The sequence below is a fragment of the Buteo buteo genome, chromosome Z, assembly GCF_964188355.1.
Source record: "Buteo buteo chromosome Z, bButBut1.hap1.1, whole genome shotgun sequence".
Classification (NCBI taxonomy): Eukaryota; Metazoa; Chordata; class Aves; order Accipitriformes; family Accipitridae; genus Buteo; species Buteo buteo.
Genome location: NC_134204.1, coordinates 502186 through 516181, shown reverse-complemented (window position 1 = coordinate 516181; position 13996 = coordinate 502186). Strand labels below are relative to the sequence as shown.

The following is a 13996-nucleotide window of genomic DNA, read 5'->3' as shown; positions in this document are numbered from 1 at the left end:
AATCTCTGCTATGTGAGAGAATGAGGGAATGATTTGGCATAAAAACAAAACCATTGGATGTATCATACTTGTTTTTAAGCTTACCCAAATTTGAATTGCCCAAATTACTAATGTTTGTAGTTCTCTTTTTTTATCAATTTATTATTTCATGCTTGAGCTTCCTTCAGATTGTAATCTGTATGCATATTTTATTCTGTACATTTTTTTGAGGCTATTAAAACAAAATTAAAATCCTCCATAGGCTTGGGGGAGGTTAGGAAGAGAATCATACCTATTCAGAGGAAATAACCTTTCCTTTTGTTCTTTTTTTCTTTTTCTGTTTAGTTTACAGTATAAAACTGTCCTTATTTTTGTAGTTCTAAAGTTGTCCTTGTGTTTAAAAAATACTTTTTTTTTTTTTTTTTAAACCTGGTTTTAAATGGCTCTTGAGAATGAAATGTCTTCAGGTTTTACTTCTATAGGGTCTCAGTGATTTGCCTTTTACTCACAGAATCCTATTTATACTTAACATCTATTTTAGGATCATCTGACTCAAATATCCTCCCATGTTTAGTTTATTCAGTACGGAATTTTGAAATAATTTGATGGCAATATTTTTATTTCAATTTTTTTATGACATGCTTTTTTCTCCTTTTTTTTTTCCCTAGAAAATTGTCACTTGCATGCACATTTTGATGATTGCAAAATGGCAAACGTAAAGAAATTTTAGTATGTAAATATGTTTATTTCTTTTACAGACACTGAATCCAAAATGGAATGAAGAATTTTATTTTAGAGTAAGTTTCCCTTTACTTGCAATCATGACTAACATGTACAGTTAATCACATTGCGTTTTATAAGGTTGGGAAGAAGCTTATTTTTTATTTGTTGTTTATATGTTTACATTAAAAAATGCTTATCTTGATGTAATTGCTCATTGTTGGAATGATCAGCGGAAATTGGCATAAGGTTAATTAGAAATGGACTGTTTCACAATTTGAGATTTTATTTAGAGTAAGTTTTGAGTTAATTAATCTGACTAAAAAATTCTTTTTACTTGAAAATGTGTTTTTAGCAGAGTATGTTTGCTGTGGTTTTAAAATGTTTATACAGTGGCAAATCAGTTATTTCAAAGAGCTCTATGAAATTTAAGTTATCATGGCAAAAAAAAAAAAAGAAATACAAATGTAGAGAAGGAAGACAGAAAAAGTAATTTCTCTTGGCCTTGATGTTCCTTGCCAAAAAGGTCAGAATATGCTTTTTTATTTTTTTGTAGTTTCATTTTAATCTTTCTAAATCTTGCTTAAAATGAAAACCAAGTTACAGCTAAAACTGAGTGATTTTTGTCAGAAAAAATAATTTTAAATATTTGAAAGTGGTAAAGGAGGGGTTAAAATAGTGATTATCAAAAGCGACATAATATAAATGAGAAGGGTGGTAACAACTTTGTTATTCAGTTGTTGAAAGTATTTTTCCAAAGAAGAATGACTTAATTTTAGTGCAGCTGTAGCTTTCACAAAAGAAGATTAGGTACAATTTCAGTGGTTTTTAAAATTTAATCTTAAACAGCTGCTTGAGAAAAGATGTCATTGTAGATTCTTAAAAACGGGTATCATATTGAATGTTGTTTTATAGGGTCTTAGCAATTGACTGTCTTGCTAATAGGATCTTCTAGATAGATAGTTCCCACCAATGTAACTTAATACACAGGTTTTTGAGGTTTAAGTGGAACTTTTATTTTTAAACATGTACCAAATAGCTTTTCTAGGTTTTGCAGCTGGTAATACATATGTAAGATCATCTTTATCTAATGAAATATTTTGATTTTTATAACATACCCAGAGGGCAAAATATGGACTTAGATGTTATGCAGAGTCCATAGTAACTGTCTTCACACTAAATTACGACTGGACCTAAGGTTTTCTATTTTCATCACAGTGGTTGTTGATGTTTGCACACCTCTTGTTACAGAGGTGGCTCTACCATGGAATAACTTAAGCTACCTGCCTGTAAAAATGCCGAGGAATTTTAATACTGTAATTTTCCTAGAAAGTCATTAGCCTTGTAAGAGAGCATTTTATGGTGAAGTGTTCAAATGCTTTTGCCTTCAGCATAGAGGACAAATTAATATAGAGAGATTACTATCATGACCATTGCACAGGAAAGGGAAGTGAAAGAAAGTTTTAAACTGTTTACCTATTTGAAGCCATTTCAAGCTCTCCCAGATATGATCCTGATTGCATATGGGATTCAGAAATGGATGACCTCACCTCCATAAGCCCATCTTTATGAATACTGGTCTCGTAAACATGCTGAGTTGTAAGATAGACTGTAAGGAACAAATTCACGTGTTTTAAAGTGAAATATATTTACTCAGGATTAAGCAAGCTTGTTATGTTTATTTGTGCTTATAATTTTAACGGATATTATCCAAGGTAGCCTTTTTAATAATTTGTTTTTCCCAGGTAAAGAGAATACACAAAACTGCCACAATTTGTGTTGCTTACACTACAGATACAGTTCATAGAAGCTCTTTTAAAACATCTTGAAAATCCTAAATAATAATGTGGATATATAAAGTTACGCATACCCTTTTTTCTGTGTCACAGTTCTCTGATTTTCTTAAAACTGGGGAAGTCCATTGCCACCCCCACAGAATTATCAGTCTATTGTGGAATATTATTTCTCAATTTTCTCAATTAAACAAGTTGGACATAGTAACCTGGCTTACAAAGTTTTTCTGAAAAAATATATCAAGTCGATCAAATACTATAGAACTTTTTTCTTGTTTAATAGTGATGTTTTGTCTTCCTGCCAGAGTTCTTTTGTTTGTTTGTTTTTTCCTTTCAAATGTTGGCAGTCTTTCTGCTTAAATTTACTTCAATGTAAATAATTTTATGGAGATATATTTGCTGTTTTCAAGTGTTGGAGAGACTTCTGTTGGGTTTTCCACAGGCTTGTCATAAATGGGCTAGAAATGGTGAGCAATGGACAGTCCAAAATACAGATGATTGTGAAATTCTGAAAGAAATAGAGTAAAACTCTTGCTCCATGCAGTTTCATTGAGCTTTGCAGCTGTAGAACAAAAAAAGTCTGGGAGCCCTGATACTCTGTCCAGCCTGGGACTTGTTCCCAAAACACAGAGCTTGTCTTGGAGGCCAGGCCACCTTTCCTGAGACCAAGTTAGCTTTGCTGCTGTGCTCAAGGCAGCCAAAGCCACCTAGCTCTTCCTGGCTGCAGCACATACTGGGAGTGACATGAGACAGAGGCAGTCTGGTTTGCCCAGGGATGTCCTCTCCAGATTCCTCTCATCCCTATGGCTGCATGCAGCTTGGCAATATGCAGCAGCTTTGCTTTTCCTCTATGGAGTTTTCTGTAGAAAGAGGAATGCAGTAACTGTCTTGCATTGAACACAGTAAATGAGAGCTTTTAGTGTTAACTGCTGGGCTATTTCTAGTTGCAGTAGGGTTTAGAAACGAGGTGTCCTAGTGCTCCAGTTTAAGTAAAACTAAAGATTTACATAAAACCTGTTAGTCCTGTTCTGTTTGCCTTTGGTTTAATCACTGTATGAACTAGTACCCCTATATTGTTATCGTCAAGCTAATGAACCTAAAGTGACATTATTTGAATTTTCTCATAGGTAAACCCAACCAATCATCGTCTCCTGTTTGAAGTGTTTGATGAAAACAGATTGGTGAGTGCTTGTCTTCATTGTGTTTTACTAATCACAAGGCTCTGTGTATCACAGCTGATGAAAATATAGCACATCTTAAAGATGTATTTTTGTCTGTTGTTCAAGTAAGTGTGCTAAGAAATGCAGTTAGAAGCATAAAAAGCATCTGGTTTGGGGACTAATATTCAGAGCACTAAATTCAATAGTAGTACCCTGCTGGGTCAGACCAAAATGGTCCTCCTTAACCCAGTATTTTGACAGTGAAAAACTCATTGTATTCTTCCTTAGGCTTCTCTACTGCAAACCGATAAAGTCCCAACCTTTTTAGTCACTTAGTAATTGCTTCACCCCCTGATCATTTTAGTGTCTCTTTCTTTACCTTTCAATACTTCTGCATCCTTTTTTGGGATGTGGTTACCAGAGTTGTACCTTGTACTCAACATGTGGGTGTATGAATGTTTAAGGTAATGGCAAAATAATGCTCTCTGTTATGTTTTCAGTTCTCTGCCTCATAAAGCCCAGCATATTGTTAGTGCCTTTAGTCTTGAACTTAATTTGTCTGATGCAGTAACTTTTCTAGAGAAGTCTTCCAACATCTTACTGCTGCTTGTTTTTGTTAGGATTAAGTAGATAAGGTTTTCAGAGACATACGTACGGTAACTGACACTTATTCTGAACATATTAGGTTACATATGTGTTGCAGGGGGAATTTAAAAATGAGAGAGAAGTTTGGATCGATTAAAGAATCACCTCCAATTGTATTAGCGATAGAAAAATGATTTAATAGAAATTTGTATAAAAGTGCCACTTCACAGAATTCAATGGCAAGGTTCACTCTATTACTTAGTACATAGATAAAATGCACACAGGAAAATTAAATCAGAATCAAACTAAACTGATGTGTATAGAGACCAAAAACATAATAGGGTAAAAGGGAATGTGGGAGAGGGTAAGGAAGACCCTCCCGTTGAGTCACGAGGTTCAGAGAAGACCCCCTTGCTTTCTAAACTCCTGTCAGAGTCTAGGTGCGGCTGGATCGACTCCTAGTCCCAGACTTGGGCAACGGTTTATAGCTTAAAGGGATTATGAGTATAGTAGCAGCCTAAAATCCATTCACAGTTGAATAAAAATCACAACAGTGATTTAAGTATAAATTTGAAAGTAATCACTTATATCTTAAAATGTACTGGCTATAACTTACTATAGACTATTCAAGTTAGTACACATCCATGCATAAAGACACTAAGAGAAACACATAAGAGAGGAAAAGGGAATAAAAGGGAGTAAAAGAGAGAAAAAGAGGTATGCCTGTTAAAAATTCCCCTTGAGTTCAGTGAAAATATTTGATTCGAATGCTTTGGCATTTGTTTCAACGGATGAAGGGTCGAGCCTCAAGGAGCAGAGAGAACCAGCCCTGGCCGTGTCGGCTTTCGGCGACAGACCTCCGATTTTCCCAAACAAACAGGAGAGTTTGGGAGCTCCGAGAGGCGTCCCGCTCAGAGGGAGATGCTGGTCCCATCCCGCTGCGGTCCGGGAGAGCTCCAAGGGCCTCCTGTAGCACCGCTGCTTGTAGGTTTGGGAGGTGATGGACTTTTGCCATCGACAAACTGCGGGGATGCCAGCTGTGCTGGTACCATTTCACATGCAGATAAGGGAAATTCTGAGACTGAGAAGAACTCCAAACACAGAGAGGGGCTGCTCCCAGCCTGTCGGGGGAGGACTGTACTAACAAGGTCTGCAGGTCGTTAGGAGAGAGAACTGGCTGCAGGTTGTTCTGAGAAGTGGCTCTCTCTCCTCCCGTCCGCCGCCTCCCTCCGCCGGGCAGCAGGAGTCCTTGAGACGCACAGCAGATCTCCCTGTCTCAGCTGGGGAAGAGTTCCTGGCACAGCCAAGGGTCGCTTCGCTGCCCGGCTCCTCACGCTTACGCCGAGGGCTGGCGAGCCTTCCCGAGTCCATACGTCAGCCTGGAGAGAGGCAAAGAAATGCACCACCAACAATATGCCAGTGCAATGGCATACTGGGTGAATAAGTCTTTTGGGGTTTTGTCTTTTGAAAATTTTAACACCATCTCTTTGTTTATGAGTTCAGGTATTAACATTTTCTTGGTTGGGTGCAGTACAACCTCTACTGAACCTAAACTTGTTTGCTTTGCAAAGGTTAGGATCAGTGTTGTGAAGATCCTTTTATTAAAAAAAAACAAACACCACACTATGGAAAATGTCTTCCTCTGCCTTCCTATTAAATATAGAGAAAAGGAAAATATACAAGCTGTAATCTTCTGGGGAAAAAAAGGACTTATAGTCAAATGATTGTATCTTCCTTTAGGAGGAAGTAAATTGGTAAATCTGTGACAGTGTCTATTTAGAGTGGGCTGACTGTGAGCATATTTATTGACATATAATGATCATAATGACCACTTGCACTATTAAAACTGTCCTATAACTTTTGAACTTAAGGGAGATTGTCGGTCAGTTCTTCCCAGCTTTAAGGCCCTCTTCCATTGCCAGCTGATGCAAACAATGCTGAAGCAGAAATCCTGTAACTGTGAGGCAGAGTATGTAAGCCAGGGCTCAGGACTGTGCAGACATTTCTGCGTGGCTTGCGTGTGTCTTGGCGGATCGTTGGAGTACGTTTGTGCTGGCATGGAGGACAAAGCACAAGTGGTGGGAGAGGTGTCATGCTGGCCTGCAGAGGGCAGTGTCATGCGCGGGGATGTCCCTGTGTGATGGTCAAAATTCTATACATGGTGACAGCTGAGAAATGACAGTTCTGGTATACTCATGTCAGATGTACGGCTTAAGATTTTCCCGTTTCTGTATGCAGTACTGGCCTTTTACTTCTAGTAAGCTTCAGTACTTCTTTCTGTTTGTTCTTCCTGTGGTCCCACTTCTGTAGACAGTCTGCCCTTGGGCTCATAACCTCCTTCCAAAGGCAGCAACCTGTTGTTTAGAAACCATTGCATTCCTTTTGGAAGGTCTTCTGAGCTATTGACAAAACAAGTACATGGAGGGTTTTAGAGTAGCAGATTTCCATGAGGTTATGCTTATAGAATGAGGAGAAATTGAACTGGTTATTTTGGTTTTACTCGGAAATACATATAGTCAATACTTGCATGGTTTTTATTGCAAGAACTTTGTTTCTTCTTCATGTTCCCAAATTATCAAAGAACTTTGTCTTTGCAGTACGTCCTTTCCTTTCTATACCCCAATCAAAATAGAGAATATATGATGCAAGCTTCATCTTTGGTGCAAAGAGACACTGTGACCTTGGATAATATGTTTTATCTGAAAAATAAGATAAAATAATATCAACACCTGTGCCTTCCACAAGGCAATCTACAGTACTGTTGCTGTGTAGAAGCTATTCATGTTTTTCTTCTTGTTGGCTCATAGTCTACTTAAAACAATAGGGGATTGTGCTGTCTGGCAGTTGTATCGTTTTAAGCTTCCATTTCTCTCATGATTGGTCATTCTCTGTCTTTTGAAAACAAGCTGCTTGCAGAGGTTTAAATGTCTATCTAGAGTATTGACCCTCCACCTACAAATTTTCAGAGCTGTTGACAAAACTTGGGCTTTGAAGTTCTCCTAGGGAGCAAATGTCTGTGTATTGAAATGAAACTACACTTCTTGCTAAACAGAGTTTCTTTTCTAGTATGTGCTAACAAGTGCTATTGTGAGTGCACTTCAAATGTGAGTATCCTCAGACCACTGAGTTTCGGTGTTGTAATAGAGCGGATTTAGGGTGTTTGTTTTACATTTTGGTATATCCTGTCTGTCTGTTCTTCTTCTGAGGTCTTTTGGCTCTCGGAGAGCATAACTGTATTCCGTGCTGGCAATCACACTCGTAATATTGCTAACTTTCTCGCTGGAGACTGGCCAGCAATGGGCAGGCAGAGTTTCTGTCCGGTGTTTAAGACAAATCGGTACAAAAGGACATGCAACACTCGTCTCTGGTTTTCCCTGGTCTTTACTGCCTGGTAAAACTGAAAAAGAAACTTTGTCTCCTGTCATCTTGCACATTTCTGCTGATTTTACTGTGTGAGAAATCTTTGCCATATGTTTGATTGCTTTGTTTGTTGTAATTTTTAATTATTAAAAGGGACTGTGCAGGGTAGTGTAGGTTATATTGCGATCGTAGGGACAATGTAAAAGTTGTGGCTTTTCAAAGGCGAGAAGTTTGTTGCTTAATCATGTTATTAGCACAGTTAAAACTGAAAGCATAACCGTGCTATATTTATTCATGTTCTGCCATGATAGCCTAATGCTGTAACACACACCAAAATGTTAAGCTTGAAATAATTTTTCTCATTTGCATGTGGAGTTGACTTAAACTTTTATCACTAAATTGAAGTATTTTTGTTGTAGTTAAATTTTTGTGTGCGCGCTTTACACAAATGTGCCATGTGAATATGATGTGGTTTAGATTTATAGCAGTGCCGAGTGTGTTCGCTGCCTTAGTCAGCTGTGAGAGCTCTCCCGCTGGGGCCGCTCCTCTCTGATGGAAAAGGAGCAGCTGTGAAGGTGCTGTTTCAGGCTCTTGCTGGCATTAAAAAAAAAAAAGAAAAAACAAAACCCCCACTAGCTTACATTGGAGAGGGGGAACCAGGCCACGTGACTCCCACCATCCTACCCTATGTCACAGTGTGTAGGAGCGCTGATTGCTCTTACCCAATCATGCCTGGAATGCTGCTTGCCACTTGGGCTATTTCTGCTATCTGTCGCTATCAGGGCTGCAGTGCTAACAGTTTGGCAGATGGGACACTTTTTCTTGGAGTTTATGTCTTTGGTTTTTAACTTCTGGCAGTGCCTGAATTGTTGCTGTTCTCCCTCTCCTTTTCTTCTCTCTGTAAAACCATGGCCCATCGGCTGCGGTTTCATTTTGGCTCTGGGCGAAGCAACACAGCCCCTGAATCAGAGATCCTCGACCAGGAGAGAGAAGATGACTTTTTCATGGCATTCCACACTTTGCCAAGAAGAAACAGTCCTCATGCTTTCTCTCGACATGGAGCAGATTATGGTGGTGGCGGCGATTTGCAAGAAGTGGGCTCCTTAAAAAGGAGTACATCCATGTTTATTCCCCAGCTGCTGAACAGTATTGATGCGCGTCCAACGAGAAGCTCGTCAATGCAGATCTCTCTTCAGCGCAAAGCTGCAAACGGCTGCACGGACGAGTGCGCAACCTTGGAATCTCCTGAGGAGACGCTTCCTTGTAAATTCTCAGACTTCAGGGAGCACTATGCATCCCCTGTTGAAAACCATTCTTCTCCAAGCAGTCCAGAGGTGACTCCTGAAAATTCTCCACCCAGGCTGACGGGAGAGTTAGGGCAACAGATTAATGGAACTATTTGCTGTAATCATAGAATATTTTGTACTATTCCTTCTAATAATCAGAGTGAGGATGCTTCATCAACTACCCAAGAAGGTGAGGCAAATGAAGCAGCTCCAGGTTTAAACATAAGCGGTGTGAGGATTCAGCATCGGGCTTCAAGTGCAGATGTGCCTCAGGTTACTCTACTACCCTTTGGTACTGAGGCTCAAAATAATGCTCCCACCCCTGAACCCCGGCGTTGGTCTTTGCAACATGTGCCAGATATGTCAGCGAATTCAGGGAAAAAGTTCTTTGTTCTCCAGTTACAGCAACCGCAGACAAGTGGTACAGGTGCAGGAGGCGAGTATAACTTTGGTTTTACTGGAACAAAAGGGGACAGATTGGTCAGGTATCCCCGGATACGGCTAGAAAGGAGTACTTCCTACCCTGTCCAGCCGCCAACAGAAGAAATTAGCCCTACAGATAATGGATTGAATTCAGAACTGCATGGAAATGGCAGGAACGGGTCAGAAATATCTAGAAGCAATTCGGTAGAGCGGATTCCTCAAGGGCAGGGATGTTTGTTTAAAATCAGACCAGATCAAAACACGAGGCAGCAGCACTTCAGAATTCTTGTCACCCGTGGTCCTGAAGAACAAAATCAGGTTGTTTGTAAAGAGCGTCGTGGCACCCCTGGTCCTACAACAGCCAGCACCACAGTAAGTATGATGCTGAGTATGCTATGCTAGTAAAATACAGAATTGCTATACAAAGGTTTCTAGACTTGGGGCAACTGAAGCATTTCCATTGTTAGTGCTAGAATGTTCTGCATTTCTCTGGAGCAAGCCACGAATCATCTCTATTTCTAATCTAATCTAACTTTGCTCTCAGTTATGATTACATCCAGTGTAATATTTTGAGATCCTAATGTCACACGTTTCTTAATTCAGTGTTACATCAGCTGGAAAGATTTTTAAAAATCAGAACATTCAAATGTCAAATTAAATGTTCACATTATTTTAGTTGGTTGAGACCTTGCTGCTTGAAGAATTTTTCATGCACTCTGTTTTTAAAAATAAGTACTTTTGACACCTTCTAAGTATAATGTACACGTGTGTGTACCTCTACACAATTTTAAAATGTGTATTGTAATGCAATAGTAGCTAAGACTGTAGAAATCTTATGATAATTCCAGTCAAGACACTGACTTAGGGTACCAAGAAGCTAGGGAAAAAAATAAAAATCTTTCTTATAGTAATTTTTTTTTTTTCTGGAAGTTAAAAACATGTCCTGGTTTTTGTGTGCTACAAGTCCTGATCGAACAATAGTACAAGTGGCTCGACAGTTCTGGTTTTTCTTTGTTGTAATGGGAGAGGATTGATGTTTTATGTTTTAAACCACTTTTAAAAAAGAGCAAAGTAGGAATGAAACTTAAGGTTTAGATTAGTCATTTGCTTAAATTGCTTTACTGTGCAATTTAACACTGCCCACTTGAGTTCCTAAGCTCAGTGATGCTGTATATAGAATAGTAAGCACTCTGTCTCCAGCTGTGAAAACAGATTCTCTATAAGAGATTTTGGTCTTCATTGCTTGTGTGTTCTTGTTTTCCTGCATTTTCGTTCAGTGAAATGTAGCACAGAAAGACAGCTGCTCACTGCAGCAAGGCTGTATGATGACTCTGCAGCTTTCTTATGAAAAAGCTAATAGTCTCCATGCCATTCCAGTATAACCTTCTTTTTAGCTCTTCAGTAGACATTGTGAGTAGAAAATGACGAAGTATCCCTAAGCTTTTATTTTAAAAAAAGTAAAATAAAAAAAAAAAATCCTTTGCCAGTACAGGTTTCTTTTCAGTCTCCATAAGGTAGCAATTTTCTTAATTAGTGTATAGTATCTTTCCTGCCAGCCTGAGACCATTTCAGCAGGTAAATTTGGAATGCAGAAACTTCACTGTTTTTCTTCTTCTTTTGATTTTCATGTATGCAGTACAGTATGTTTCCCTTTCCTATTTATTATCCCTTGTTCTTTTCAAATAAAAGCTGTTCATGGGGAACCACCATAACCATTTATATAAGTAGCTATAGTATGTCAGACCTAGTACAAAAGCATCAGAGGTTTACAGATCTGTGCAACTTGCAGAGATGTGCCCCAGTGTCTCTGCAGTAGTTCTCATTTTCCTGAAGGATCTACCCCCTAAAGTCACTTCTTTGATCTTCACTGTAGTGATGATTCATATACCAAAGACATACTTCAGTGTTTCCAGAGGAGAATTATGAAATTTGTTCCTATGTGCTCTTAGTTTTAGTTACCATGTGAAATCAATTTAGTAAGCCATGAAGCATGGCAGTCACAGAGGCACTCAGTCCAAATGGTACTTGCATTCTTTAGTGCAAAAAGTTTCAAAAATAAAGAATTGACACTTCAAACTTTTTTGTGGTGTTTTCTCATATTTGTAGTAAGCCCAGAAATATTGTGGTAGAAGTGATTGGCTAGGCAAGATGCCTTAGGAATTGTGGGGAATGAAAGCATTTTAGTGAAAGTTTTGCTTTATTTTGTTGAAATAAATATAAAACATTCTTTAGTAAGGTGTCATTTTTAATCTATCCCACAGAAGTTTGTTTGGAGGACCTATGATGCGAAGTAAGGGTGTGCCTGAAATATTTGTTCTATTAAGCTGACGAGAAAAGTTGCCATGTTTTATAGTTGTTAGTGTAAAAAAAAAAAAAAATTTAAAAAAAGTAATTCTAGACTCTTCCAGTTAAACAAGTTTGTGTGTATTTGATTGATATAGGCCATGGGCCTGGGGCTGTAAGCAGCAGCTGCTACAGCCTTATTTATCTTGAGTGAAAACATTCAAGCGGGCGTCTGCAGTCCTACTGCTACCAAGTGTTTATGACCTTTCAAATATCTTCTGTTTTAGACAGAAGCAGTTTTGGGCAAGCAGGATGTATTTCATTACAAGTCATTATAAAATATTAAGTAAAGTATGAACTTATGTCCAATTGTGAAAAATTTTATTTGGAAGCCTTGTTAAAAATTCTTTTGACTACTATGATATTTTATATGTAATGCAATAGGCTCCTGCTAAGTGTGTATATATACTGTGGCATATAACAAATACTCACATTGTTTGTAATTTGGGGTCTGTGAGTGCATAGCTGTATTTGTGGGAAACGCTTCAAAAATCTCATGTATTGGACAACTGTTTTAGAGACCTGACAAAGGCATCTTTGTCATTATAAAAATACAAAGGGCCCTAACAAAATGTTGTTGTAGTAGTAGTATTGAATTATATTTAGTTAACAAACAGAAATGGCAACTCTCAACCCTGCAAGTCTGCGTTTCTCACAACTCAGCTTTTATTTTCCTTTCTTAGAAATAATTTTAGAATAAATATTGTTGTGAAAGTACAGAGAATCTACCTATGCTCCTAAGATGTCAGCTGGGATTGGGGCATGTAAACCAAAAAGACCAAGCTAGGATAAACGCAGTTCGGCAGTCATGAAGGGCCAAAATTCCATGGTGCACAGTGCTCGGAAGACTTGAATGTGGGCACCTAAGACATGTGCCTCATTCAGGCTGGTGCCGTGTGGCAAACCAGCGACTGATTGCCTAAACTCTAGCTGAGACACTGTCTTTGGCAAAATTGCGTTTATGTGAAAGCGGAAGCAGGGTTGGAGTGAACACATGCAATGCACGTGATAGCTTTTGTATGGAGTCTATGGGAAGTGGTTAAAAAATTCATCTGAAGAATGTGGAAATCAATGGAATTGAGGGACTAGAACTGCTGCTCCTCTGCTGCTGCCTCTCCCGGAGGCTGTAACATCCACTTCCCTGCCTTACTCTGCCCTTTGTCATAGTTCATTCAAAACTTCATGCTTCAGTTGATACCCTGAATTTTGGGGGGAAAGGGATACCAGTTCCATTGTTTTAATGGAAATGCTTTCATGGGAGACCTCTGCCTGTCACTGAGGCAGTGGACTTCAGATGCGTCAGTGGTGAGCTTTGTGTTTGATCAGGAATAATTTTTATCACCTAGAGCAGAGCTAACTACTCTTAATAAAACTGTGTAGGGGAAAGGCAGAGTTGTCTGCTGGAATCCTTCTCCAAAATTAGTAATTAGCAACTGACAATTACGACTGCAGTACAAATGGAGAAAAATCTTCATTCTTGTTCAGAATCATAATAATGTGTTTTAATGCATTATTGTATTATGATATATAGCACAATGGATTTTGACTTTTTTCTAGAAGGGATGAATGCTCCTCTTAGTTCTTTCATTCTGCTTGCCATTTTTCTTAGTTTCAGTGATACCTCTTCACTGTAAAAAGGTTGCTAGTAACCCCTTCTTACCTTAGTGACTTCCTGTGATTTGGAATAGATTTCTGTGAGGGCAAAACTTTGCAAAGAATAGATAGTAATCCACTCAGAAAACTGCTACTACTAGACAAGTTTAAAACCTTGAACCATCCTCTTTTATATCCTACTAGAAGAGCTATGAGTCGAATCTGTTTAATGATATCGGGGATTATTTATTTGTGGGTTTGACCTAAGAGAAAGCAGGTCAATGAGATTGCTGATTGATTTAGAGGAACTGCTGGTGAAAATTTTCTAGTTCAACAGTGTTACTAAAATAGTATCTAATGTTATGTCGTGTATATAAAAGATGCACATTTCTGCTCTATCTAGGATTAGAAATGTGTATCTAAAGAATTCAACATTTCTATAGACCTTCCGTACACAGTGAAACCCTACTACAATATTTCTACCTTAGTTGGACTGTGAATTAATATCAGATATATAGGAACTTCTGTTCAGAAATGCATACAAATTCTGCATGCAGAAAAGTATATATAGCTGAGCCATCAGCTGTATATATTGACAGCAATTTGTCAGAGAAGGGATGTGATCATGACATTCTATATTATATATTATCAAAGGGAAAAATCCCAATTAACTTGCCTTATAGATTGGTGTTTACTGTTATCCTATTGTTGGTCAAAAGCTCTTGACACACCATTCTCCAAGATATTCATAGTC

At 38.4% G+C, this 13996-nt stretch overlaps 1 protein-coding gene across 7 annotated transcripts in view; it reads left to right on the top strand.

Moving 5' to 3' along the window:
* NEDD4L (NEDD4 like E3 ubiquitin protein ligase) overlaps window positions 1–13996 on the top strand; it is a 193107-nt gene that overhangs the window by 80648 nt on the left and 98463 nt on the right. For 3 of the 7 annotated variants that reach the window (XM_075021351.1, XM_075021352.1, XM_075021353.1), the window contains exons 4-5: window positions 738–776; window positions 3620–3673. In XM_075021351.1, the coding sequence (XP_074877452.1) occupies window positions 738–776; window positions 3620–3673 (93 nt within the window). Of the gene's footprint in view, window positions 1–737; window positions 777–3619; window positions 3674–3699; window positions 9679–13996 lie in introns of those variants that run through there. The other 4 variants (XM_075021349.1, XM_075021348.1, XM_075021347.1 and 1 more) reach the window with 2 other exon arrangements.